This window comes from Monodon monoceros, unplaced genomic scaffold (genome assembly GCF_005190385.1).
Source record: "Monodon monoceros isolate NGI ecotype Baffin Bay Population unplaced genomic scaffold, NGI_Narwhal_1 Super_Scaffold_20, whole genome shotgun sequence".
In the NCBI taxonomy this organism is placed as follows: Eukaryota; Metazoa; Chordata; class Mammalia; order Artiodactyla; family Monodontidae; genus Monodon; species Monodon monoceros.
This window is the reverse complement of record NW_021703777.1, coordinates 99200601-99226531: the sequence shown is the minus strand read 5'-3', so window position 1 is coordinate 99226531 and position 25931 is coordinate 99200601. Positions and strand designations below refer to the sequence as shown.

The window sequence follows — 25931 nt, the reverse complement described above, 5'->3', positions numbered from 1 at the left end:
GCACATGGATTTGTGTGTCCCATGTAATAATATAAGATGCATCATTCTACTTGCATTTAAACATCAAAAGGACATGACTACTGTTTACGTTTTTCTAGGAATATGGAATTAAACAGAAAGGAGTAGCACAGTCAACAAGAAATGGAAAACCTGAAAACGTGTATAATCATTACAGACATCAAGTCAGTATTGAGACTTTCCAAACTTCTCCTCTCCCATCCATGTTTTCCTTCTCTGCTAAAGATGCCTGTCCAAGATGTTTTTACTGGTGAGATGGCTTAACACTTCAAGGACCAACTGATCTCTCTCCTCTGAGACAATTTGCATCAAATGGAGAAATAGGGAAAGTGACACAACCCATTCTATAATAGTAAAAATGGTATAAGGACAGTAATTGTAGAGGAAATTACAGACCAATGTCACTCATATAATGCTTCTAATATTAAATCTGTAAACTCAGCAGTATATACATGTAAATAGAATCCCAGGGATACGAGGAAGATTTAACATGAGAAAAATGTCATAATACACGACATTAGGATTTTAAAGAAAAAACTCAAACATGTTATATAAATTTAGTTTTGGAAAAAAACCCTATGGTTAGAAGGGAATTGCCTTAAGCTGATAAAATGTACCTTCCAGAAACCTAAGGCAAAAATTATGTTTTAAATGGAATGTTGAAACTCTAAAGAACTTTTGTCACTTCCCACGTCTTTCTTTTAAGCTTCAATCTATTGTTTACGTAGAAAATACAAGGATCTCAATCTTAATTTTTAGTTTCTTATTACGTTGGTTAGGACTTTTCTTAGACTGTTGCATAGAAGAGGCGAGAGGAGCGTTCCTATTAGAGCTACTTCCATGGCTGGTGTATAGGAACCCAACTGATTTTTAAAATATTGAATTTGCACTTGGCAATTTTGCTAACCTCTTAGAATTCTCTTTCTTTCTTCCTCCTTCATGGCTGATTATGCAAACTATAGTTCTTATTGTTACTGTGACTGAGAACTTTTCTCCAAAAGAAAGAGAATAAATGATAAAACGTTATTGTCCGGCACAACTTTATTTCTATTACATTTTCAAACCAATTATCAGACTAAATGGTAGTCACATGTTACCACTGATGCCAATCTTCCTCAAATGCATCTGTAAGATCCATGCTTTTCCAATCAAAATCTCGACAGGGATTGGTGGGCTGACTTTAAAATGCACATGAAATAGCAAAGAGCCAAGAATAGCCTTAGAATATCTTCTAGGAAGAGTCTTCTCATTTTGTATATACCCCTGTCAATGGTAAACCGTCTCATTAGAATTAACTTTGAAGATCACAAGAAACAGTGTAATGCAGCAGCACAGAGACCCCGCCATAGAAACACACAGATATGGAACCTGCATATATGGAGGGAGTGTTACACGCAGGGAGACAAGCATAGACTCCCAATAATGGATGTTAGGACAACTGAGTTAGTAATTCACCTGGAACTGACTTTTCTGAGTATATGAATCTAATAGGATTCAGGTATTGTTTCATATTAAAAAAATTGGACCTAGATCCTTTTGAAAAAGATTTTTGCAAACTCTATAACTGACAGCTTGTATTTTATTATTATGTCCACTATTGTATGGAAGTTTATTTTTAATATTAAATTTATTATCTTTTTGATCTCAAGGTAGGATAGACTATCTTTTTGACTTCAAGGTAAGGAAGGATTTCTAAAATAAAGCACAAGAAGCACCAAACCTAAAGGAAACCATTTTTTTTTCTTTATGGATTTTTAGGAGTGTCTATATTTTCTTTTAAAAGTTTAAAATAAATAGTTCAATGGTAAGGAATACCAGCAGTTCGTACATGGAAAATGAAAATGTCCAATAGACATCTGCAAAAGTATGCTAGCTCACTAGGGATCAGGGAAATGCAGACAAAAGCAATACACTGCTTTTTCAAGTTTAGATATTGCCCAATAGTATGTTGAGGTTCCTGTTTCTCCATACCTTCACCAACTCTTAGCAGACTGTTACCATTTCACAACCATCAGATTGGCAGGTTGCCTTCCGCATAAGCAGCTGCCCTTCACACGCCTCCAGCACTCACCCTACAATCCAGTGGGTCAGAAATCATCAGTGGTTGATAGGCTGTTGTTTTCTTCTGTGCACAGTGGGGCTGCATAGCCCCTTTGGAAGGTTGTGTGACCACTTCTGGGCAGTGGGTTATGAGGGGAAGTGTTGTGCCTTGTTTTCCACCCATGCAAGACCCTCTCCTGTTTTTTCCTTGTCATGGTGATGGAGAAGCCCAAGTGGTTCAGATGGTGCAGCTACAAGAGAGGCCCCTCCAGCAGACTGGGTCCCTGACAGACCGTGGATACAGTGTGAATGAGAAATAAACGTTTGTTTGGTTGACCAACTAAGGTTGCAAAGTAAATAATAACCTCAAAAAGTCACATGTGCAACCATTTCTTTAAGGTATAGATAGATCTAGAAATCAAACTGCTTGCTGGGCGTTAATACAGAACCTGGCACAGAACTGGCATTCCCTAAAAGTGAGTGAAACCTAGCCTAGCCTACCCTAGTTTTATTTATTTTAGGGATTGATTGATTGATTGCTGCATTTGGTCTTTGTTCCTGTGCACGGGCTTTCTGTAGTTGCAGTGTGCGGGCTTCTCATTGCGGTGGCTTCTCTTGTTGCCGAGCACAGGCTTTAGGAGTGCGGGCTTCAGTAGTTGTGGCATGTGGGCTCAGTAGTTGTGGCTCACGAGCTCTAGAGCGCAGGCTCAGTAGTTGTGGCACACGGGCTTAGTTGCTCTGTGGCATGTGGGATCTTCCCAGACCAGGGATGGAACCTGTGTCCCCTGCATTGGCAGGCGGATTCTTAACCACTGCGCCACCAGGGAAGTCCTGTCCTAGTTTTAGAGACACATAAATGAAACCCGATCCTTCTGATCAAGAAAATCAGACAAGTAGGCTAATATTTACAATACAGTATGTTTTCCCTTGTCCTGTCCTATTCAATAAACACTAGGCACATATGGGTAATGAACACTTGGAAATGTGGCTAGGGTGACTGAAGAACTGAATTTTTAATTTATTAAAAAAATTTTTGGGGGGGGCCTCACCACGCAGCTTGTGGGATCTTAGTTCCCCAACCTGGGATTGAACCCATTCCCCCCTGCAGTAGAAGCGCAGAATCCTAACCACTGGACCGCCAGGGAATTCCCTGAATTTCTAATTTAATTAAAAAAACTGAGGCAGTGTAAATTCTTTCCACTGAACACAACTTAAGTGTTTTGGTAGGACTACATCTCATTTTAACTGAAAATTTAGCATCAGAATTCAAACATGCTTTAAGTTTAAAATATATACCGGATTTCTGAAGACTTTAAAAAAGTGTGTATATAGAATATATATATATATTATATACACACTCTGTTTTTAGAGAAAATATCAATAGATTTTATGTTGAGATTGAAAAATGCTTAAATAGTATTTTAGACGTATTGGGTCAAATAAAACTTTTGATCTCATCTGCTCTTTTTACTCTTTTAAATGTGGCTAGTAGGAAGTCAAGATTACATATATGGATATTATTTCTCTTGGACAGCACTGCTCTAAGACTAACTCCAAATACGGTGTCTCATCCCAATGAATATGCCTGATACACGTTGGAACCTCAGGAAAGCAATGCATGCTGAGCCTCACCTGTGGCAAGAAAAGGCTCTATATACTGTAAAGCAAAGAGCTTTACAGATACCCTTTGTATCAAGCTGATACAAAGGATATCAGCGCTTCCTGCCAAAACACGGTCCTATCCGTTACTTTACTCATCTTCATGTAAACCTGGTGAATCAGGTGTTGTTAACCTTTCCGAGCTTAAGTTTTCTTAACGATAAAAGGTGGATTAGTGACTGCTATTTCCCAACTCTTTGGCCTTGAAGTCAGTTTCTGCCCCTCCCCTATTCTAGTCACACTATAGCCAGCCCTGAAGTCCAGGCCGATACAAATCCCCCTTCAGGCTTCTGCTGCCTTCTCTGATTGCTACTCCCCTAAATAACTAGCCCAAGGTGACACGTTGTTAGACTAGATCTATAGGATTAGAGGATGACTCATCTCAACTCAGATACTAAATAAGCCAAATTGGTGAATTTCAGCAATTCCTATCTTCTCCTCTTTATCTTTTCCTTAGGGTTTGCCAATATTCAACTGAAGTCTAAGGCTCTTCTTTTTTGGACTCCTTGGGTGCTGGGAATGAGATGAGGGACTGAATGCCCCTCTCCAAATATCCTCATACTCTTTCTTCTGAAGTATGTGTAGAATCAGATTTAAACAATCAATGGTATTTGGATAGATGGCATTAGCCATGCAATTACACTCAAATGGCCCAGCAGGCTCACTGACTACTTGGAAACTCTTCCACCCAAGCCCCACTTAGTTGAGAGGCTACACATGGAGGGCAGGACCCACACACATTCTCTGATGACACTGACCATGGCATGAAAACTGCCACTGCTGCCCAAACCAGCATCTCATCTCTTGTGAATGTAAGCCAAAGCAAACCAAAGTTACCTGGCCTCATTTCAGGGTATGCTTAGTTAACCAGCAGTGCATCAAATTCAAAATACACCTTTATGGAATTCAAAGCGCCTGTATTATGTAGAATGATGCCTTTATGTGGTTCAGAAATATATCACACAAGACAGGCTGTGTAATTAATAGCCAACTTGCTTAACATTTGAAATGACAAAGAACAGAGAAAATTTTATAGTTGCTTTATTTAACAAAATTTATGCCAACTTCTCTATCTATATACATACGTGTTTCAAAATCAGAGCAGCAGACACACAAACTGTTAATGCAGGACTTTTTAATAATGCTTAAAACATGTTATGCAATGTTTTGTTTTCTGCTCATACTGACGTTAACAGATTCAAAAATTATTCCAAAGGCTGAGTGGCATCACGTCTTCATTTTCTGGGGTGGCTTAAGAAAGAGGGATGGAACTTTTGAGGGTTAATACATTGTGTTCAGTTTAGCTTAACCAAGAGCACTTGGCCCATGAGTGGGGCTCACAAAGTGTTTTGGACTGGGGATAAAAACTTGAGTAAAACAGAATCTATTTTGAGTATACTTTTTTAAAAAAAATTCACTGTCATATCATAAATATAACAATGTTGTCTCATTTCTTATCCCCCAAAGAAAACCTATTTTAAAAAATAAGTTAGAAATGATTTTAGTAGTAAGTACTATGAGTAACATTTACTGAGTAGAGACCCTTCAAAATCAAGGTAAGAAAGAGTAGACAAATACTCAACACAGTTCTGCCCCTACCTTCTCCAATTTTGTTCGTTTCATGACATTAAGCTACATGTTAACAAGCTATTTTCTAAAGTTCTTTATATAGGGAAGACAGCCATTTTTTGCTTTCTCATTTTTTTTTTATGACTTCCAGGAGCCCTCTGAATTCCTTACAAAGTACTGTAGTTCTGGAAATCTCAAAAAGCCTAGCTACATATTCTACTCACAAAATTTTCCTCTGTACAAGTACATAAGCTGAGTTTTAGGTAATACTTGAAAAACAGTTGATGCTGCAAAGTGTAAATGTTTCATGTTGACACTTAACACTCTGACCTGATTCATGGTTATCTTTCCTGAAAGGTCATGGTCTAGCCTTTCAGGAAAGATGCTACTAAGCAGTGAGGTATAGAAGGAGAAAAATAATAAAGCACAGCCTTTTCTTCGCCTCTCAACACCTTAAGAGCCTTCTTTCATGATGGGGGCTGGGGTGGGGAGTGAATAACAGATCTGTGCATGGATAAAACTTAAGAATGCTCTCCTTTATGTACTGAAGCGGTACACACAATCCATTTCCCAAAAAGCACCATCTAGAAATGCACCGGGACTAAATACTGTACTGCAATGATCCACCGGGGTTTCTACTCCCATTTGTTCATATAAATCAGACCCATCACTTACTGTGCTTTCATTTTCTAAAAATGAGATCAGACCATTATAAAAATGTACTTCCAAAATAAATTATTTCTAGAATATAAAATGTTTTATATTTTTCCAGCCCACATAACTTCATTATAAAATAGGAAATCAGAAAATTAGCTACTGCAAGTTTTCATATGGTAAAAAATATGTGTACACATATATATATATACACATATAAAAAAACCCAAGTTTTAAATTTCAATAAAAACCAATTAATCAACTTAATGATCATGTATTAAACTATACACAAGCCATGTTGAATATCTGTAATGAGAACCAACTACAATGAATTACAGTCTGATGTATCAGAGGATAATCTAAGACTTTCCCACGTGGAAAGAAAAATCAGGAAGTCTCTTAATTGACTACCCAACACAACAGAAATCTCACTCACGCCTTTCTCAGATTTAGTAAAAGCCCCCAGCAGTTTCATTCGCTGCCCTCAATTCCCTAAGGAAGGAGTCTTTAAAAGGGAGGAAAACACGTGAGTTGGGGCTGCCTTGTAGCTGTGCTGTGTGCGCTCTGCGTTACGGTCGGTTCCCCGCTGGGTGGGCAAGGGAGGCCTAGAATCCAGCCTGAGCTGCTTTTGTCAAGCCATCCATCTGCCCGAGCAGCCGCAATGGTGCAGAGGGTGGGCTTTTTTCTAGTGCACATGACGGTGCTGTGGAGACCAGCACCAGTCCTGACTCCTGCTGGTGGAGGGGTAGCTGGAGTGTTCTCGGAGCTGCTTCCCAGGGAAGGTGAGCAACAGGGAAAGCCTGACTGTGGCTGAGATAAATTAGAAGCAGGTTGGTAGCACTGATGAAAACCAGGGACAGTGTTCCTATAAGCTTAACAGAGGTGGTGGGAGGTGTTCATTTTGTTGATTCTTGCCTGTTTTTAGTATTTTCATCAGGGAAAACCTTAAGGGGCCTCAAGCAAGGGAAAGGGACAGGTGAGCAGGGAAGCTATCTCATTTCACAGGAGGGCCTGTTCAGAAAACCCACCAAGGGAGAGCAGGATAAGACCTGGCAGGGGTGGGGAACAGTGTCTGTGATCCACTGGTGATGAAGAAAGAAAACAGTGTGCAAGTTCCACCCGTGGTCTGCGATGAGTTCCCAAATGAAAACTGAGAGTCTCATTAAAGCTACAACTTTCGTCACAATCCTATCTATCTTGATTTGTCTCCCCAAACTTTATCTCTGTTGAAAGATGCCTGTTCATTCACATTTTAAATTGATGACTTACTTGACTTTTGTGAGAGTGGTAAGGGCAAACAGGAGATAATTTTAGATATTCTCCCCCTGTGACCCTTTCTTCTCCTTTTTTTTCCCCCCAAAAGGCACATTCCCTCCCCAGCTGTCATAAAGCAAGGTATTTAAAAAGAAAGCAAAAGCCTGAAAATGTTCCTTTCTTCCCCTAACAACACCTGCTGTTGTAGTAAATTCAGGCCAACCTTTGGAATTATTCTTTAAAAGGGTCAACAAAAGCCCAACTCTCTGTGCTACAGAGAGCACTTAGCAACACTGCAGAGTGGGTGAGGGATTTAAAAGGGACACTTTTCTATAACCAAACTTAAGATAACTAACAAAGTAGAAAATATACTTTCCATTATGTACCAAATATTCAGGAGATGAGTTAATGCAAAAAAAAAAAAGTGGATGTGTACACCAAGACCTGGGTTTAATTGTTCAGTAGCATTTTGTTATATAAAGAGCATGTGTAAAACATTCTAAACTTGCCCCTCCGAATGGATTAAAATGATTTTTATCTATGCAGAAAAAAGTTGCTGACCAAAGGGAAGTCTCAAATCCCACTGAAAATCTGTTCAAAGTTTCCCTTCGCCCCAGACAAATGCACACACGTGAATTTGTGTGCACTTCCTCGGGGGCCACAGACACCTTCTGATGTCCAGTCACCAGGCTCAGACGCCAGGCTCTCCACATTCCCAGGAAGACCTGAAGACTGAACCAACCTCCTATCCCTGCAGTCTGTATTATCCTACAGAGTCAGGGAGGGACACAAAACCAAACAAACCAAACCAGAATCAATTAAAAGTAAGAAAAACAATTTTCTTCCAAGAGCAATTTTTCACTTATTTGCCCTTGGAAGAAAGAACATCCCAATCTCTAGTTGCTTCTATTAAATGCCGTTGGCCATGACTCATCCACTCTTCCTGGTCTTCGTAGAGCCGTCCACAAAACCAGCACTTAAATATACACTGTGATGAGTCATCGGGCAAGGAATCCACCACCTGGTAGTTGTTTTTATGAACTTTTTTAAGTTTCATTTTCAACATCATTTGCCTTTTTATCTGATTGGCTTCCTCCACGTTCTGGTAGGTCAGCCGGACATGATGCCGCCTGATGCCTAACTGACACCTAGTCCTCTCTGATAGGACCACTTTGAGGACGTTGCCTTTGTACTTGTTTATTACCTTCATCACATTGGATACTTCTGGTGAGTCGACATCAGGATGGTTTAACACGATGACAGGCTGGTTCCGACGGGGGCATTTGATCAACTGGTCTGGTTTAGCTGCTATCAGTCGAAGTTGTCTTGCAACCTGAAAAATGGAAGGATCCTTGAAACAGCGGCTGGGATCAGCCTGAATTTTGCTTTTCTTCTTGGATGAGCTGACTTGTTTGGTTTTATTTTTACTTACAGGAAGACTTCTGGAAAACAGTTTCCCTTGCTTACTTATTTCACCGCTTCCTTGCTGTCCGTGCAGGAGTCCAGTTTTTTTAAGCATGGTGCTACAATTTGCACTCTCTTTTCTTGATTTAGCCCAAAGAGATAGATCATGATTCTGGGACATGTCTACTGGGCCACTTTCACTCGTCGAAGACTGTAAGTCCAAGTCTGTCTGTTTCACTGGGCAGAACGGAATGGGTTTTATTAACTGTGTCTCACTGCAGGGGATGCTGACAGGTGCTTCACATGTAGCCTCTATAACGTGGGAATTCTCAGAGGAATTAAGAACCCTCAGCACAGCCCCCTTCGGGATCAATACTGGAGGAGCCAAATGTGGCTTCCTGGCTACTCCGCTCTCGCTTTTCCCACTGCTGCCTTCTACAAGATGCGGATATATCTGCTGTTGAGTAAGCTGTCCATTAATACCAACGTCATCCTGAGGTTTCGGGAGAGTACCCGCAGAATAGCCAGTGCTGGTAAATGACACGTTAATTTCCTGAATACCTTCAGAGGCAGCTTTGGAAGTGACCTTAGGTGCCTTCCCTACAGAACGATGATGTGCATTACTTGCAGCCAAAGATGAAGGCTTGCCACAGGATTCAATTAACTGGGCTATCTTTCTGCGCAAGAGTTCAATTGACTTTATTTTGGACGTTGAACTATTCCACTTAACGCCCTCAGGGACGTTTTCAGATCCAGAGCTCAGAGAAAACACTGATGAGATGACTGGGCCTTCGAAGGAGTCATTAGCCTTTACAGAATTCTTTAAATCCAAAGGTTTATCCCCAGACTGTTGAGGTCTGACTCCATCTTCTCCCGTTACGTTTATGTGTAAATACTCACTTTTATGTTGAGAGGAAATCTGGCCAGTATTTGAAACTGCCTTGTGTTCCTGTGTCTGGTTATCTTTCAGCTTCCTATTAGGGGGAACCATTTTTACAGGAAAACTGATCTCATTTCTAGATTCCACGTCCTTTTTATTTAGGGGCAGTGAGTCCTTTTCTCCAGAGAAGGAAATGGTTGCAGGCGATGCAGCAAGAGGAAATAACTGCTGTGAGTCACTGTGTAAATTTCTTCTATCTTCAGTAAAAGAAAAGGCAGCTTTATATGGAAAAGAGTTTGACGTAGTTCCAAGACCACTTAAAATACCATTTTTTATTAGAGATGATGGAGAATGACCTTTTAAGGCAATGGAAGGAAGAGCAGTTCTTTGTGGATATGTATAACCTTTTTTCTGCAAACCCTCAACTCTATCAGGGTTGAGAAAGGATCCTCCACCACTGCACACGCTAGAATGTGAGGTGAAGAAGTCATAAGACCTTACCCACTTCACGTTTTTAAGTTGTTTCTGAACTGATGATTGAAGATTATTGATGCCTGCAAGTTTTCCAACATTCCCTTCGATCATCAGTGACTTTGTTTGTTCTGCAGAAGCCATTTTTTCCTGTTCGCCTGAATCTTTCTCTTTAGTCACATGTTCAGAATTACCTCCATCACCCCCACCAGCGGCAAGGCAATTACTTTCTTCCAGAGGAAACAGTTTCAGCACAAGCTGCTGTGTTCCATTGACAACCTTCACATCTATCAACTGGGCTAAACAGTTTGCAGGGATGATCAGTTCCGCTGGTGCCACAACCGTTAATGGCATTCCCGGCTGAACAGGCTCCTTTGCAGGGGATAACACTTCCACCTCCACACTTTTGTTCTCAAACAGGTTGACTTCATTGGGCTCTGACAGCGTCACTTTATTTGGAATGCACACGACATCTTTTTGGTACTCCTTTGATTCAGGTAATAACATTATGTTGTGCATTCTGTCTTTATTTGAATGGAGGGAGAACGCTGAAAGCTGATCTGACAAGTTATTTTGAAACGCAGTCCTTGGACTGGAAGCTTTTAAAAGCTCTGGGTTTTGCTTGGAGGCACTGATTCTTTTTGGCTCCAGCTTGGCAATGGTTTTGGGCAGCCGTTTTCCACCAGCCTTCTCGTGGACTCTCTTCCTGTGTTTGACAATGTAGTCATTTCTAATAGCACCATAGTCACAATACTCACATTGATAAGGGAAAATGCCTGTGTGTTTCACCAAGTGCCTCTGAAACTCCCCTTTAGTGTAGGAAATGTAGCTGCAGTGAGAACAAATGAATTTAATCTCTTCATGTTGAAGTGTGTGCTTTTTGTACTGCAGAGGGTCCTTCGTGGAAAATCGACATTTATCACAATAGTATTTGCCTGGCTTAAAGTTCCTTACCCTAAATTTGTTATTGACAGAACTTGAGATGGTTTCTGGTTTATTTCCTACGTGAGTAGCACTGTGATTATTCACAAAATGGAAATGGGGAGGGGCCACACCTAGGCTGCATCTGAAGCAAACATATTTGTCCTCCTTTTGGCTTTGGCCAGTATCCTTTTTCAGATCCTGAAGCGCAATCTTGTACACACTTTTACACTTTACGCATGTAGCAACGGTCATCGTGGCAGCCTCTGCCTCAGAGACTTGATACAAAAGAGTCTGAGCTTCTTGTCTATCTGGGCGAGTCGCTCGATTAGCATTAGGCTGTTTGGGCGACATGGTCGAGGAACTGTGTCCGTCATCCACTTGTGTAGTCCATAACTGCTGTCCGCTATCCTTCATCTTCTTCATTTGCATTTCTAAAAAGAGGCCATTGAAATCCAGAAAGACATGATAAAACTCTTAGGAAGCATCCTTCAGTATACTTTGTAGCTGGCTTCCCAGGAACATATTATCTTTATTCACAAACCACCAGAGTAGGTCATGATCCCAAAATATGACTGCTTCCAATTCTCTGATATTCCAGGCAACACTAAAGGGGAAAAAAAGATATCACAAAGCATCATTAATACATGAACTTAAGGTTTAGCTAACGTATTTCCAAATTTACCCTAATATTTCAGTGATCTTGGGGATTTTATCCTAAATCTTGACCTACTATCTTGGAACACACTGATACACAGTACAACAGAACTGGCAAATAACCAGCCTAAACTGAAAACATTTTCAAACTCCGCCCCTCTAAAAGTCATTACTTTAGGCCAACCATAAACACAGATATACTGGGGTAATCATGGCAGTCATTCAGAATAGCCTTTGCTGAGTGAGTTATTTTTAAGGGTCACTGAGAGCATTCTAGCAACTTCACAGGTATAATTTCATAACAGCCTCACTAAAACCTTAGGAGGCTGGCATTTTAGTTTCTAAACGCACAAGTTAACCAGTGGTAGAGCCAGGGCTCCGGCTCGGGTGTCCATTTGTTTCTATGTTATGGGGTGGATCCCAACTCTCTCTCTCATGTGCCCCATTTGCTTTCACAAGTGGTAAGAAGACAATGCTATCCTGACAGTACTAGGTAGACAAATACTTATTCCTTCAACATCTTACTGAGCATCTATCAGGTGTCAGGCACTGTTCTAGGCGCTACAGGGCAGTGACCAGAAGCAAGTCCGTCCCTCCCCTCACAATGGTACAGAGAGGGGAGACAAACTGTATATTTATTTGGCAGATGGTGGCAAGTGGCTGGGGAAAACAAACCATAAAGCCAGGCAAGGGGGACAGGGCGTAACTATGTGATTAAGTTGTAGGGCTGGGGCGTGGAGAGTCAGGAAAGGCCTTAAGAGAAGCTGATGTTGGAGCAGAGACCTCGGGGGCAGCCTGGGAGGAGGGCGTTTCAAGCTGAGGGAGGGGGAAGCTCTGTGGGAAGTGGGCCTGGAGCACTTGAGTAACTGCAAGGAGGCTGAGGCTGGGGGGCAATGAGCAAGAAAGGGCAGAGGGTACTGGTCAGGGGAAGATCTATAGTGCAGCATCATAAGGATGTGGCTTCTCCCCACGTGAGGAGGAGACCCGGGGAGAGACTGAAGCAGCAACAGAACATGACATGATCTGATCTATATTCCAGCCACTGCCTCCGGCTGCTACAGGGACCGGAGTCTCAGAGGGTGAAACCATGGCAGCAAGGACACAGGGGAGGGAGGAAGGCGGCCTGGAATGCAGCTCCTGTTTTCTAGAGCCAATACCACAATATGCGTAATGCAGTGATTTTTACATAAAAATAGGTAATTATTTGTAACTATGCATTCTTTTTTCAGAATACACAGAACTAAACAGTCCCAGTTTGGGACCTGCTAAAAGCCTTTCTTTTATGACCTTAAAAAAACCACTTTCAACCTGTTGAGCCTCAGTTTTTTCATCTGGCAATAAGAATTACGGATACTTATCAACCTCTTCCACAGTCCTGCCATGACGACTAAAACGCTAAAGAATACAAGACAAGACTTTTAAAATTTTAAAACACTTCCCTGAATGTCAAGAGGCGCACAGAGGCCTCAGTAAGTGCTTGTTCAACGATGGGCAGCGATACGAATGGGAATTAGCAGCTTCCTTCTGGCACCCTGCTAACAGGCCAAGAGCTGTACAAAGTAAGTCTGAAAGGCCGACCTGGGGGAGCAGAAGGTCTTGCTGTGGGGTGAAGAGAAACAATTATTGCGTATCCAGATCTAGCATACAACCTGCCTTTAAAAACATTTTTGGAAAGCACTGTAAGAACGTACCACATTGATGACAATCTTTATTTTATCTTGCAGTAGTATCTTTTCCTATTTTGCTTTTGCAAAAGACAGTTGCCTCCTTTCAAAAACAACTCCCAGCATGCAATCACAAGCACCTAGGGACACAATCAGACTTGCCCCACCCCAAGTGTGTATGTAATACACACCAAGCGGGCAGAGGCCTGTGGGGTTGCAAGGTGCAAACCTATCCCCTCAATGTTCAAACACACACCTATGCAGGGGGACTGTGCACAGGACAGGACACGTGGATGCCTCAAACTGCAAACTGACAGGCATGGGCAAAGACAAGGACAGTCATTTTCCTCTGTACTCCTGGTACATATACAGCAGGCAGAGCTTTCAAATGAGTCACTGGGAGAAGCTGACGCACTTCACTTTCTGGATTTGTAAACTGGCTTTAGTGAAAGGAGACAGAAGTGATACCCAGAACTTCTGCACTAATGAAGTGACCTCAAGCCAGCCACCCATTTGTATCTGCTCACTCATCTGTGCTCACATAGATGAATGCTTAGCCCTGAAGTTGCAGACTTTTTATCATCTAAAAATGCTACTATTGTCAACATGTTCAAGTTGGCATCTCCGTCCTGCTAAAATAGAAGAAGCAATGGCTGCAACCAGAGCCTAAGAAAACCACTGGCCCAAGGAATGCAAAGGCTGAAAAGAAGCTTTAAGGGGATCTGGTCCAGTGGTTCCTGAATCTGGAGGAGCTGCAGAATCAGAGCTAAAATAGACATTCTTGGGCTTCATCCCAAAGCTCATGAATCTTAGTGGGAGAGGGAAGGAGAAGAGACATTTATGGTTTGTAAAAGGACTCCATATAATTCTGATGAAAAGCCAGCATCAGAAATCACTGGTTGAAACTTCCAGCAACATTTCAATCCTTTAAAACATCTTCATCAGTTGGTCATGCAGTTGATGCTCTAATACTACCATGAGCCAAACTCCTTCTCTCTTCAGGCAGCTAATTTTATTTTCACATAGTTATTACTGGCCAGAATTTACCCTTAAATAAAACTGAAACCAACCTTCTTGTAACTTCCTTATATCCTGACCTTGGAGCTACAAACAACTTAATCCCTGATAGACCAGTCATTAACCTGCTCCCTTCCTGTCTCAATTCTGTTCACAAGAGGTGCGTTATCAGCCGATATGTACATGTCTTATCTACCAGCCTCATAATCCTGAGGGAGAAGAAGAGAAGAGGAAGAAGAAGAAGAGAAAAGAAGGAAGAGAAGAAGAGGTAAGAAGGGAAAGAGGGAGGGAGGGAAAAAGAAAAGAGGGGGAGGAGAGAAAAGAAAGTAACTTACTTGCCTGGTACAACCTGCTTACCAACTCTTTTAAAAAAAATCACAGAAGGCAGTTTTGCCATTTTCTCTCCAAATCCTTTTAAAACTTGGAGGTGTCATTCCTCCTGGAACTGAAGACTTGAAATCTCAGACTGAACGATAAAATCACATACCTTAGCAAGAAGAGGAGAGCATCCTGCTGGAGGAGAGTTCTCTCTAGAGAACTAACCAAGCCCGCTTGGTGCCTCAGTAATGCAGAAGCCTCCTGGTGGTGCTTCTGCAAAACCATCTCAGCAGTTATTTTGAATTAGGAATCCACAGAAGCAAGTGTCAATATGAAGCATGAGGCTGTGATTAGCAAATGCAGTTTAATGGGGAGGCAAGACACTAGGCCATGACCCAATTACGTCACCTGTTTGAAAGTGCCTTCTTGGCTTTTAAACCATTCTCAAAATAACGCATGTTTCTACCTTGCTACTTCCCTCCATCCAGGTGACAAAGATGTCAGGCTTCTTCAAAACAAGCAGACAAAGGTCTCTTTGGCCACTGCAACATGTGGAGCTAGTTGTGGGTGAAAAAGATCTCAGATGTAGCACCCCAAGACAGCGGTAAATGGACGCAGTGGCACAGAAGAACTCAGATGGCTTTGATGTTGGCATTTATACTTCGACACTCCTGAGGCTACACTAAGCACACCTGAGTAAATGGGCTCCCAAGACCTTGTTCCTTCCATACACCTTTCTCTCCCTGGTTCACATTCATGTACAACCACCTGTGAAGCTGGGTCCTCTTGGCAGATTACTGTCCAGTGGACTGATGACCAAGGATTACATGAAACACTGTAGATAAAGGGCCGTGTGTGTGCCAGGTGCTGGGGGCACTAATCAATCAGGATTAACACCAGTGTCGGTGATCACCTACCTTCCACACTCACAACACCTGTTACAAAACCTCTGCATCTGACCTCCTAGAACTAGAGACGTACATTTTTTAAAGTTCATTTAGGAAGGTTCTCGAAAACACAGAAAATACTTAATATTATTAACTCTGGACACAATAATAAAATAGCTACTTAATGTTAAGTTGTCTGCTTTTAAACAGCAAAAAGTGAGCTTTTTAACGCAGAATTATCTCCAGCATCAGACAAAGGCGGCTTCCACACACAGAGAGGAGGGGCACAATGCGTGACAAGTGTGCTTCCTCTAGACTGAGTCTTGTCTTTTCTGGGGAAAAAGCCTAAGGGCAGCATCCACTACTGGTGGGTTTTCCTTCTGCCTCTGAGCTCACCTGGCCTGGTTTCTTAAAAATTTATCATGGGGACAGATGGAGAAAAACAGTTTGTTGGAAACCAGTGACATTTAGGGCTATAAAAATCATGAAGGTTGCGTAAGTTTTTATTAAAAAGGAAGCATTTGACTTCTAAATACCGAAAACATCAAGTGCTCAACAGAATCAGAAGAGCAATAAGCAGGAAAATAGTGTTTAAAGCTACAGATCACGGAGTCAGATTACAGGGTTTCAGATCCCAGTCCCATTGCCTTCTAGATGTCTGACCTGGAGCAAACCGTCTGAATCCTCACCTGTAAACCAGACAATAACAGCACCTACCTCACAAGGTTGTCGTGAGGATTAAATGGGACAGTGTGACTATAAGTGCTTATATAAGTTACTTACACATGAAACTATTAAGAGTATTCTTCTCCCTTTTTTATGAAGAAAATAGAAGAAATAATGCCTATCACACAAAGAGTCCAAGGGGCTAAAATACAGGCTTCTTTGCTGCCTGGGAATTGCTTTTTCTGGAATACACAGTGACTCTCATTTTATGATTTTAATTATAGTTGCTTGGCTGTACAGCCTAAAAGATAATTTACCTCTAGGGCCAAACCATCCACCTTGCCTTAGTGGCAGAGGGGCCAACAGGTGATTATAATCACCATGGAAAAGCTGCTTTAACTACAAGAGTGCTCATTACAACTTAGGTTTACATATAATCTATTGATAGTTACCGAACGACCTTTTCCTCTCCAAGCCCAGTTGAACTGTGAATTATCCCTGTAGCAAATGAATGTGTCCCCACACCAGATGTTAATGAGAAAAGTTTAAAAAAAAGTGGCTGGACAATTAAATCATGTGCATGCTACATGGATCATCACATACAGCTTTTGTTCATGAGAGATGCCCAGCAAACTCAGCAAATTTTAGTTGACTGACTGTATCTTTTGGACATTGAAGCAAATTTAGGAAGCTCTTCCAGAAATCTTTTCATTGTGGCTTCTACCATATCCACGGCTAGGGCAGGAATGTATAGCTGCTCCACCCATGAGGAGCAGAGGGAAAATGGAGTTGGCAGGTTTGTCGTTTAAACTCTGATTCTGCCCCTTATTTGCTGGGTCCTTAAGCAAGTGATTTCTCTCTACTTATCGTCAGGAAAGGAAATAGGCTTTAATATCGTCAAACTTAGAGGGTAATCAGGAGAAGCAAACTAGGATCATGCATGCAAAGCACTCAGTCTGGTGGCACATGCACTCCAAAATTCTCTCTGCTCCTTTTGTCTATTTAGCCACAGATAGCAAAGGCTAGTCTAACTAACGTTTCCTAGTAACCAAAATTTTAAAACATTCTACCCCTAAATGACCATTAGCATGTAAACGAGTGATACCTGATCAGTGAAACAATGCAACATTAGGTATGTAAACTGCCAACATTTCTCCAGTTAAGTTAGTATTTAAGAAGAAACGGTTGCCTCACTCAGCAAGAACTTTTCCAGACAATTACAAAGAATCAGAATTGAACTGAATGGTAAATAGATCTAAACAATGAAAAACATCAATGAAGTATTTTCTTTTTGCTAATCTATCTTGCACTTGAAAGGACTGAACTGAAAACTGATGGCCATATTGATGGCAAAAAATACTTCCAAATGTTGCTGACAAATGTACACCTTTGAGATCTTAGATTTCCTTCTGAAACCAAGTGTAATGCTTGCAGCTCACAAAGAGGCAAGAAGGCTGACCAAGAGCCCCTGTTCTGATTCCTCAGCTTTCCAGATGAAAAGTGCAATAGAGTGAAAAGAGCAATCACCTTGGGGTCTCAGGAGCAAGGTTTGAAACCTAGGTTTTTGACTTAGAAGCCGTGTCATTCTGGACTCAACCTCTTTGAGCCTGAGTTTCCTCACTTGTAAAATGGGAATAATGCCTGATTTACATGGCTGATGTGAGGAAATGGTATAATGCAGCTAGCAGGTAGCCTTATGCTCGGCAGGCAAACTACATGTTTTGACAACAAATAAGTCAACATATTTCTGTTTAAGATTCCTTCCAATGTAGAAGAGTCCAGTAATCCCAGAGAAGCAGAATCTTAGTTTAACAAACGAGCCTAATGAGATAAAGGTCTCTCTGGCTGAGTGCTCTGGCTGGAGGTGAGGATCTTCTCTCCCACCCTCCAGTCTACAAAGGGAGTTACCTTGGGACTGAATGACACTGCTGAGCATGTGAACTGGAGCTACACCAGAGAACAAAGGAAGTTATTATTATAGCTTTTTTTTAATAGTTTAAATAAGAGACAACATTTCTAAAGAAAGAATATGACTAGTGCTAGAGTTTTTGAAGTCTAAAACTTACAGTTCTATACATGGAAAAAAATTTAAGAGGCAAATATGCACTTGTTAGCATTTTTGAAAAAAGGTAAAAACAAGGTAGTACTACAAAAGCAATATTACAAAATTCTATGTTATTAAACACACCTAGTAACTTCAGGTCTCTAAAGGTGATAAAAATGAAGGACAAATGTGTCTTTGTACTCCCCCCCCCACTTTTGCCTTAAAATCAAAATTTTGTAGAAGAAATGGAGCAAGAGTTTAATAAAAACTATAATTAAACAAAGAAGAATTGAGATAATTCTAAATCAGCGATTCTTAACCTTGGCTGAATTAAGGTAATCAACTTATCATAATATGTTCAGGATGTTAAACTTATTTAAAGAGGTCCCTATGATGTTTAGTCACCCTCCTGCACAGAGAATTTACCTGGGGAGCTTTAAAAATAATGATGCCTGGGCTCCACTGTGTTGGGTGGAAGGCTTTGGGAGTTTTAAAAGCTTCCCAGGTGGTTCTAATGTGCAGCCAAGGTTGAGGATCACCACCGGACATTACAGGTAGAGAGGAGCATATGGGGGAATGGCCAGGGTCATTATCAGCACTCCTGTGCAATCTTTTATATACCAATCCAATCCACCCTTGGGTGCCTGGAGGGGAGGCAAGGCCACTGCCTTGAACTGTAATGGTGTGAGCAGGCAGGGAGACTCTGGCTCCTACCCTTGCTTATTAGCCATTTGACCTTGGAAACATCATCACTGATGCTGTCTGTGGAGTGTGTAAGGGCAGTAACCACTCTGCAGATTCTTGGAAACTGAAATGCGCCTGGCATGGTGTGAGCACAATGGGCATGAGCCAGGGCTGTTTACCCGACACCCGCCGCAGGCTGCTGTCTCTAAGGAGTGTGATCAGGAGATGGAGAGAGGGGAACGGGTGGTTTCAGTAAAGTGGTAAATGCTACACTAGTGACCTGATGGGGATGCTCTCAGTGGCTGGCTGTGTTGCCAATCCTGGAGCACCGTGGCCCAAGTCAGGTGGAAGGGGTGTGTGAGAAGGCAGATTCACACATTACATCCATTACTCCTCAAAGTACCAATTACCTCCAATTACCTGCTTCTTGTAAGATTTGGAGATACTGTGGCTTTTCTGAGGTCATGGAGTTGGTCAGCTGGCATCTAGACTAAATTCTGTGTTTTCTGCTACCCCTGCTGTGTGAGGGCTGTGAGCTGCAGTCATAGTTGGGCACTGTTCTTACTGCCTGCCCGGAGCCATTGAGCTGCTGATTGAGTCAAAAGCACGGAGAGTCCCATGGGCTCTTCCTTCTCTTCTCAGGCACCGAGTCCCAGCCGGTGTCAACCTCAGGCCCTGGCATAGGCTTCTACGCTCAGAACCCCGGGAGGCAGCAAGGCAGCGCACAAAGGGCCCTGCAACAGAAGCCAGACACTTGGGTTTAAGTGTTGGGCCCGTGTAGCCTTGGTTTCTTCATGCACTTTTCTAGAAAATAAGGGGAATGAGCCCCCAAAGTGCTTCTCAAGCAAGGGAGCTTAAAAGAAAAGGGAAGAAAGGCTTCCCAGGACTCAGGTGAATGAATGAATCAGATTGTTCTTTTTCTGGGGTGGGCTCAGGGCCTGTGCCTTAAATTCTTCGCAGGTGATTCTGATGCCTCCCCACTCCCCACCCTATGATGAGAATGTCTCCATCTGGGGGGCTCTAGCCACTTTCACTCCCAGGATGGAACATGGAGATTGTAGCTGGCCAAGTCTGAATATGTGAACAAAGAAAATGTAGTCTATGCCCGGCAGCTTGAGAACAATCAAGACTGAGAAACATCACCGGTGAGGACCCTGTTTATCACAGTCAACAGCACAGGGCTTGGTCACACAAGGCACTCAATGAGCACTGGCTGAATGGAGTCAATGAATGAAAGAAACATCAGCCTTCCTGGCGACAATAACAATGTTCTTTGTTCTTTTTTTTCCTCTTAAACTGGTCCAGATCCCCTTCCTTTAAAGCAAATAGACCAGTAGACAGATGTGTGTTTTTTAATTGCTATTACTAGATTTTTAAAAATCAGGGAGGAGGCCCAATAAATAATGCCCTCCTTTGTCTGTTTTCACAACGCACCTTACAATGAATGTTTAACAGCACAACAAAACTGGATACCTACAAAAGTGTTATTTTACAAGGCTATGTTAGATCCAAGATTAAGAAAGAAAAACAAATTTAAAAAATGCACCCTAGGTTAAAGATAACGTCGATATAACTTAAAAAAGCCAAACATTTGTATTCTACCTAAATAGACTATATTGGGATATTGGTTTTTAAATTGCCAATTGCTGGGCCAGTATCTCCTGCTGTGCACACACATCAGGGGTTGGAATGAACTTTGCATACCTGACTCAGACAGAGATAAAGAAATACATTCCGATTCTCTCTGCTCTTTTATAGGAAGTACTGCCTGCTCCTGGAGACCACGGTTTTCTCACTCTTGGTGACTTCAATTCTAAGCTTAAGGGATAATGTTTAAGGGATCCAACACAACAGTTGAGCTGTGTAGACGTTTGTTTTTAATCAGGACACAGTGCTCAGTATTTCACTTTCTAATTTTTCATGTTAGGTTGATCAACTGTTCATTATCCCAGTTTTTAAAATCAAGCGTATTTTCACGGGATACACGGAATAACCAACATATACAGAGGAATTTAAGTGTTTTCTTTCATTCTCTCTTTTGGCTTTCCCTTTCCGATTTAGGCATTTTCATTCTTTTGCACCCTGCGTGGTTTCCTGGCCTCAAACTGCCCAAGGACCCCAAGGCAACAAGATAAAAGGGCAGCTGAGATGGGGGAGATCCCACAAAGAGTGACATCAGCATTTAGAACCGAGTCACACCTTCATCTTTATCCTCCCTTTACACCCTCACCAGCAAAAGATGGACAAGCCCATCCCCGGGCACATGCCCCAAAACTCCCAAGGAAAGACAATGCCAGTCTGGTTTTCAAGTTTATTGTTGGCACACACACCGACGGTACACGTTATCCAAGGCCGTCCACGTCTCACAGCGAGGCTGCTAGGAAGGGAAGGCGCAAATACAGTGGGTTTACAGCCTCGTCCCCAGGGGTCGTCCGGGCCCCTTCCAGGGGTCGCAGGGGTTTCTTCTAACCACTGAAAACCGGACCACGTCAACGCTGACCTCCGAGGCCCGCAGGAGGCTTTAAAAATGGCCTCCTGACGACACTTCCTGCTCGGAGTCGACCGGTAGGAACTCTCCCAGGAGATGCATCATTTAAAACGCTGGGGGCGGGCGGAGGAGGCCGGGCTCGGCGGCTCCACACTGGCAGTCCCGCAGCCCGGACGCCGCCGCCTAGGGTCGCGACCCGGCGCATTCGGGGCGAGCCTACAGGGTCGCGGCCGCGGCACAAAGGCGGTCAAGCGGGGGTCGCCGGCTGCGCACCCGCCGCCACCCCCGGACCCCGAAGTCCGTACTCCCTGTCCCCGGCCCGGCGAGAGGCCCCTGCCGGGCGTCCCTCCCCCCACCCCCGGCCCGGCGCCCCCTCCCCTCCCCTCCCCTCCAGGCCGCCGCCCTCTCTTCCGCACCCATCCCGGGGCCCGCTGCCGAGACCCGTCTGCCCCGGGGCCTCCTGCCAAGACGCCGGCCGGCGGCTCCGGCACGCGGGGCCGAGCCCCGCACCACCCGGCCCCGGCTGCCTGCCCGGCGCGGCCTCGTCCTGTCCTTGCCCCGCACGGCTCCGCACCACCCCTCCGCACCCCGGCCCCGCCCGGCCCCGCCTGCCCCGCGCACGCGGACCCGGCACCCTAGTCCTCCCACTCAGCAACTCACCGAGCCGGGTCCGGGTCCCGGGAAGGGGCGTCTACACCGCCGGCCGCAGGCCACCGCTGCCGCCTCCGCGGCCGCCCGCTGTAGGTCCCTACTCGGGGGGCGGAGCCTGGCGGCGCCGCGCGTGCGCAGTGTGCGTACAGAGGCTCGGCTGGAGCGCAGCTGGCGCCCGAGGTCCCTAAAGCTGCGCCCGCCCTCACCAGGTTTCAGCGCGGCGCGGAGCCCAAGACCCAGCCGAGCCCTGGTCCTGGACTCTGAGCTCGCCCGAACGCGTCCACATCCACTGCGCACAATGTCCATGCCTGGCCTGGATGTCCGCAAGCTCCGGAGCCTCCCTGCAAAAGAACTGATTCCGCTTACATTGTTGGCCCAGCAGAGCGGTGGTGGGCCCCTGCTGTGTGCCCGCGCTGGGTCCAAGCGGAGGGGGTCTTTGCTCCCTGCCCTTGTGGAGCTTAAAGTCCAGGAGCAGAAAAGGAGCTCAGATCTCCAGCGTCCAAATTCTTTCTCTTTTGAAAGCAGCAGTGAACGAAATGACCTTGAAGACTCAGGTTCGAATCCCAACTCTCCTGACTCCTTTACCTAGCCTGCGCGACCTTGGGCGAGGAAGTCCTCTGACCTCTTGGAGTCTCAATATTTTCACTTTTAAAGGTGGGGGAAGATCAGACCTGAAGTCCAGAGCCTTATTTACCACGTAGGTTGTTTCGAGGGTCAGACAAGACAGTGATTGTGGGAGAACCTGGAGATGGAGTGAGCTTACGTAATGCCACCATTTTCTCTTGCTTCTTGGACTCCAGTACCGTGGGGGGGGGGAACCACTCCCCCCTGGTCACTTTCGACCTTCCAGAAGGAAAATATACCTAGAATAGACCCCTCCCTAAGGAAAGAAGTGGACCGCATTGCTAGAGTCCCCCTACTCAGTGACTAGGATGCCGCTCCCTACAAAATGCAATTTCTTCCTATTAAGAATAGATTATGGCAGAGGAGAGAAGTTTCTTCAGGAAAAGCAGCCGAAAGTTTATTTCAAGGCTCCGGAAGGAGCAAGGCTGGTTTCCAACACCTTCCTGTCGGAGGCCAGAGGTCAGGGTGCATGGACATGGGCCAGATGCAGGAAGGAGATGCAGGGCTGGGACAGTTTTTCAACACGGAGAAGTGGAGTTCAGGATGACAGTGCCAGCCACAGGACCAGCAGTGGACAAAAATGCCCACCACTGAAATAACAAGAGCTGGGCAGAGAGAATGACAACCCGGGGATGGAACACCGACACCAGGTCTAACCCGTGTGCTATGCTGCCGTAGTCATTGCTGATAAGGGCGCTTCCTGGTTCTCTATCTCCTAGGGCTCAGAGAAGCTAGTGGAGCTCTTCTCGGAAAATTACATTTATGTCCAGTTCATAACAGAGAGAATAGAGCAGAGAGTTCAAAGTCACCCTCAAGAGTGCGGTGGGTTTGGGAAGGGCATTGAGAATCTAAAATGGCCACTGCCTGAAAATCTCTGGTGGCAAAATGAGCCAAATCAGAAAAACTGTTAATTTTAAGCGTTAGAAAAATTTTTCTTGAAATTTAGCCCAAATCATTGCCTCTCCGTGTAACATACACTCATGCATTACAGTTCTGCCCTCTTGAGTCACAGAGAACTGACAAAAGAGTACCTCTGGGTCTCCTGGAAATGCCTCTGGAGTTAGAGCTGGTTATACATTTCGAGCACACACAAGTTGTGAGCTTGCTCCCTAACCTGGCTGAACCTCAGTTTCTCCCGTAAAATTCAGTGAAGAATAGGACCTACCTCACAAGCAATTGTCAGCATTAAACAGCAGAAAGCAGGTCCAGGCTTAGCATAGTTCTGACAGATTTATATTTCTCAGGAGCCCAATCAGTGAGGTGCAATGCTTTGTGGAGGGTCTGGAAATGGGGTGTTTACAGCCTGGAAAAGGGCCAAGCAGGGAGGGATAGAAGCCATTCCTGTAGAAACCCTTGAAGTTGTAGTGTTTCCCCCGAAAAGTCTTTTGATGCAGGAGAGTTCACCCAGAAATGTTATTTCTGGACGGTCAGCCAATGCACGTTTCCTATACTTAGGGCTACCCTTCCTGTCTTCTTCCCCATCCTCCAGCTTAGTTTGCCTAAATCCCTTTTCAGTGTTCCATGGATCACCCTCTGTTATAGGTTGGGTTATATCCCCTCAAAAGATATTAAAGCCCAGTGAATGGAAATGGGAATTCACACCTGTGAATGCAACCTGATTTGGAAATAGGGTCTTCGCAGAGGTAGTTAAGGTGACATCATTAGGTGGGCCCTAATCCTATAAGATTGGTATCCTTAAAAGAAGAGAAGAGATTCAGAGGAGAAGGTCATATGAAAACAGAGACACACAGGGAGAAAAGGGCCAGGTGAAGACAAGCCAAGATTGGGGTTATGCTGCCACAAGCTAATGAATGCCTAGGGCTATCAGAGCTGAAAAAAAAAAAAACCAAGAAAGCATCCTCCATATAGATTGCAGAAGGACCCCGGCCCTGCAGACTGCTAGCCTCCAGAACTGTGATACAATAAATTTGTTTGTTATAGCAGTCCTAAGAAACTAATACAAGCTCCCAGATATGACTGCCTAACATATAGGAGAGAGGAGGGAAGACATGTGAACAAGACCAGGCATTGAGTGTAAGGGCTGGCAGCTTACTTATTCATTCAACAAACATTTGTTGAGTGCCTATTTAGTGCAGGTTCAGGCTACATCTGAGGATACAGTAAGGAAAAAGATAAGGCTCTGCTTTCTGGGAGCATTCATTTTGTTGGGGGCTGTAGATCTCAAACAGTTAATGGAATATATAATTAATATTAGGGAGTGCTAGAGGCCGGCGGGGGTGAAATAAAACTGGGTGGGGTGACGTGGAAGGGAGTGCAAAGCAAGAGAGAGGATGGTATGAAAGGCTCAATGAAAGAGGCTCTGAAACTGAACTCTAAGCCATGAGTAGGGCCCAGCACAGGAGGATGGAAAAGAGCTTTACACACAGGCAAGAGCATGGGCAAAGACCCTGAGATGGGCACAGGCTGGGGGTGTTTGAGAAAGAAGGAAGGGCAGTGTAGATTTAGATCATCCTAGGCGCTTACAAACCCTGGGATTTAGGGAGCCATTAACTCAGATTCTGCCACTGTCTCAGAGAAAGGTACCTGACCCCATTTTGCCTTGGAAAAGGGCCAGGTCTCTAACAGCCGGGTCAGGAACTTCGTGCTAGTGTTTGAGGAGGAGGGGTGAGGACAAAGACATGTAAATTCCAGGCACATAAAGGCCATGCATAAACAGGAGACCCAAGGAAGCGGCTTTTTTGTTTTTGAACATTTTGAAATATTTCAAAAATGTCTAGTAAGTTTGAGCCTTAGTTTTAGTTTGTTCATCTGTTAAAGTGGGACAAAGGCCTCCTTGCCCAAAGTCTCCAAGCACGAATACCCAAATTCAGCTATCCTCCCAGTCCTGGGGCGCAGGGAGTGGAGGCTGCAGAGTCGAATCCCGGTCCCATTACTCATCTGTAACGGCTGTGTGGCATTGGGCAACTTACTGCCGGTCTCTGAGACGCTTTTCTCAACTGTAAGGGAGTAACTGGGGCAACCATTGATGGAGGTTGTCGGGGCGGAGGGCGCCTGGGGTTAGGCTCAGATCCCAGCCGCCTCGTGCCTACCTGTGGCGCTGCCTCCTTCCCCAGCGCTGCTGGCTTCCACGGCCTTCGCCGCCGCCTCCGGAGCCGCGGTATATACCGCGGTGGGCTAGGCCAGGAGCTGCGAGCAGCGCAACGGTCATGCGCGGTCGGTAGAGCCTTGGGAGGCCGCCGGGACGTCGCCCCCGCCCCGCCCCGCCCAGCCCGCCAGCGCCCCGTGCTGCAGTACTGCCGGCGGCCTGTGGAGTCGCTGCTCTGTGGCTCCGCATGTGTAGAGCTCTACCCCGCGCTGGCGCACGGGCGGCCCAGCGCCCTGCAGGCCGTCGGGGAAGTAG

The 25931-nt window shown here is 44.4% G+C and overlaps 1 protein-coding gene across 1 annotated transcript; it reads right to left on the bottom strand.

Moving 5' to 3' along the window:
• Positions 1–6217: 6217 nt before the first annotated feature.
• On the bottom strand, positions 6218–22050 carry ZNF518B (zinc finger protein 518B). Its single transcript, XM_029235109.1, has 2 exons — positions 21956–22050; positions 6218–11477 (listed from the first exon to the last, which is right to left on the bottom strand). Exon 2 carries the CDS (start codon positions 11300–11302, stop codon positions 8057–8059), a length of 3246 nt encoding a protein of 1081 aa, XP_029090942.1. The 5' UTR covers positions 11303–11477; positions 21956–22050; the 3' UTR covers positions 6218–8056.
• Between the last annotated feature and the right edge of the window lie 3881 nt (positions 22051–25931).

What these genes read in the sequence shown, in the direction of transcription:
- ZNF518B (XM_029235109.1), bottom strand. Translation starts at nt 11,302, where the DNA reads ATGCAAATGAAGAAGATGAAGGATAGCGGACAGCAGTTATGGACTACA.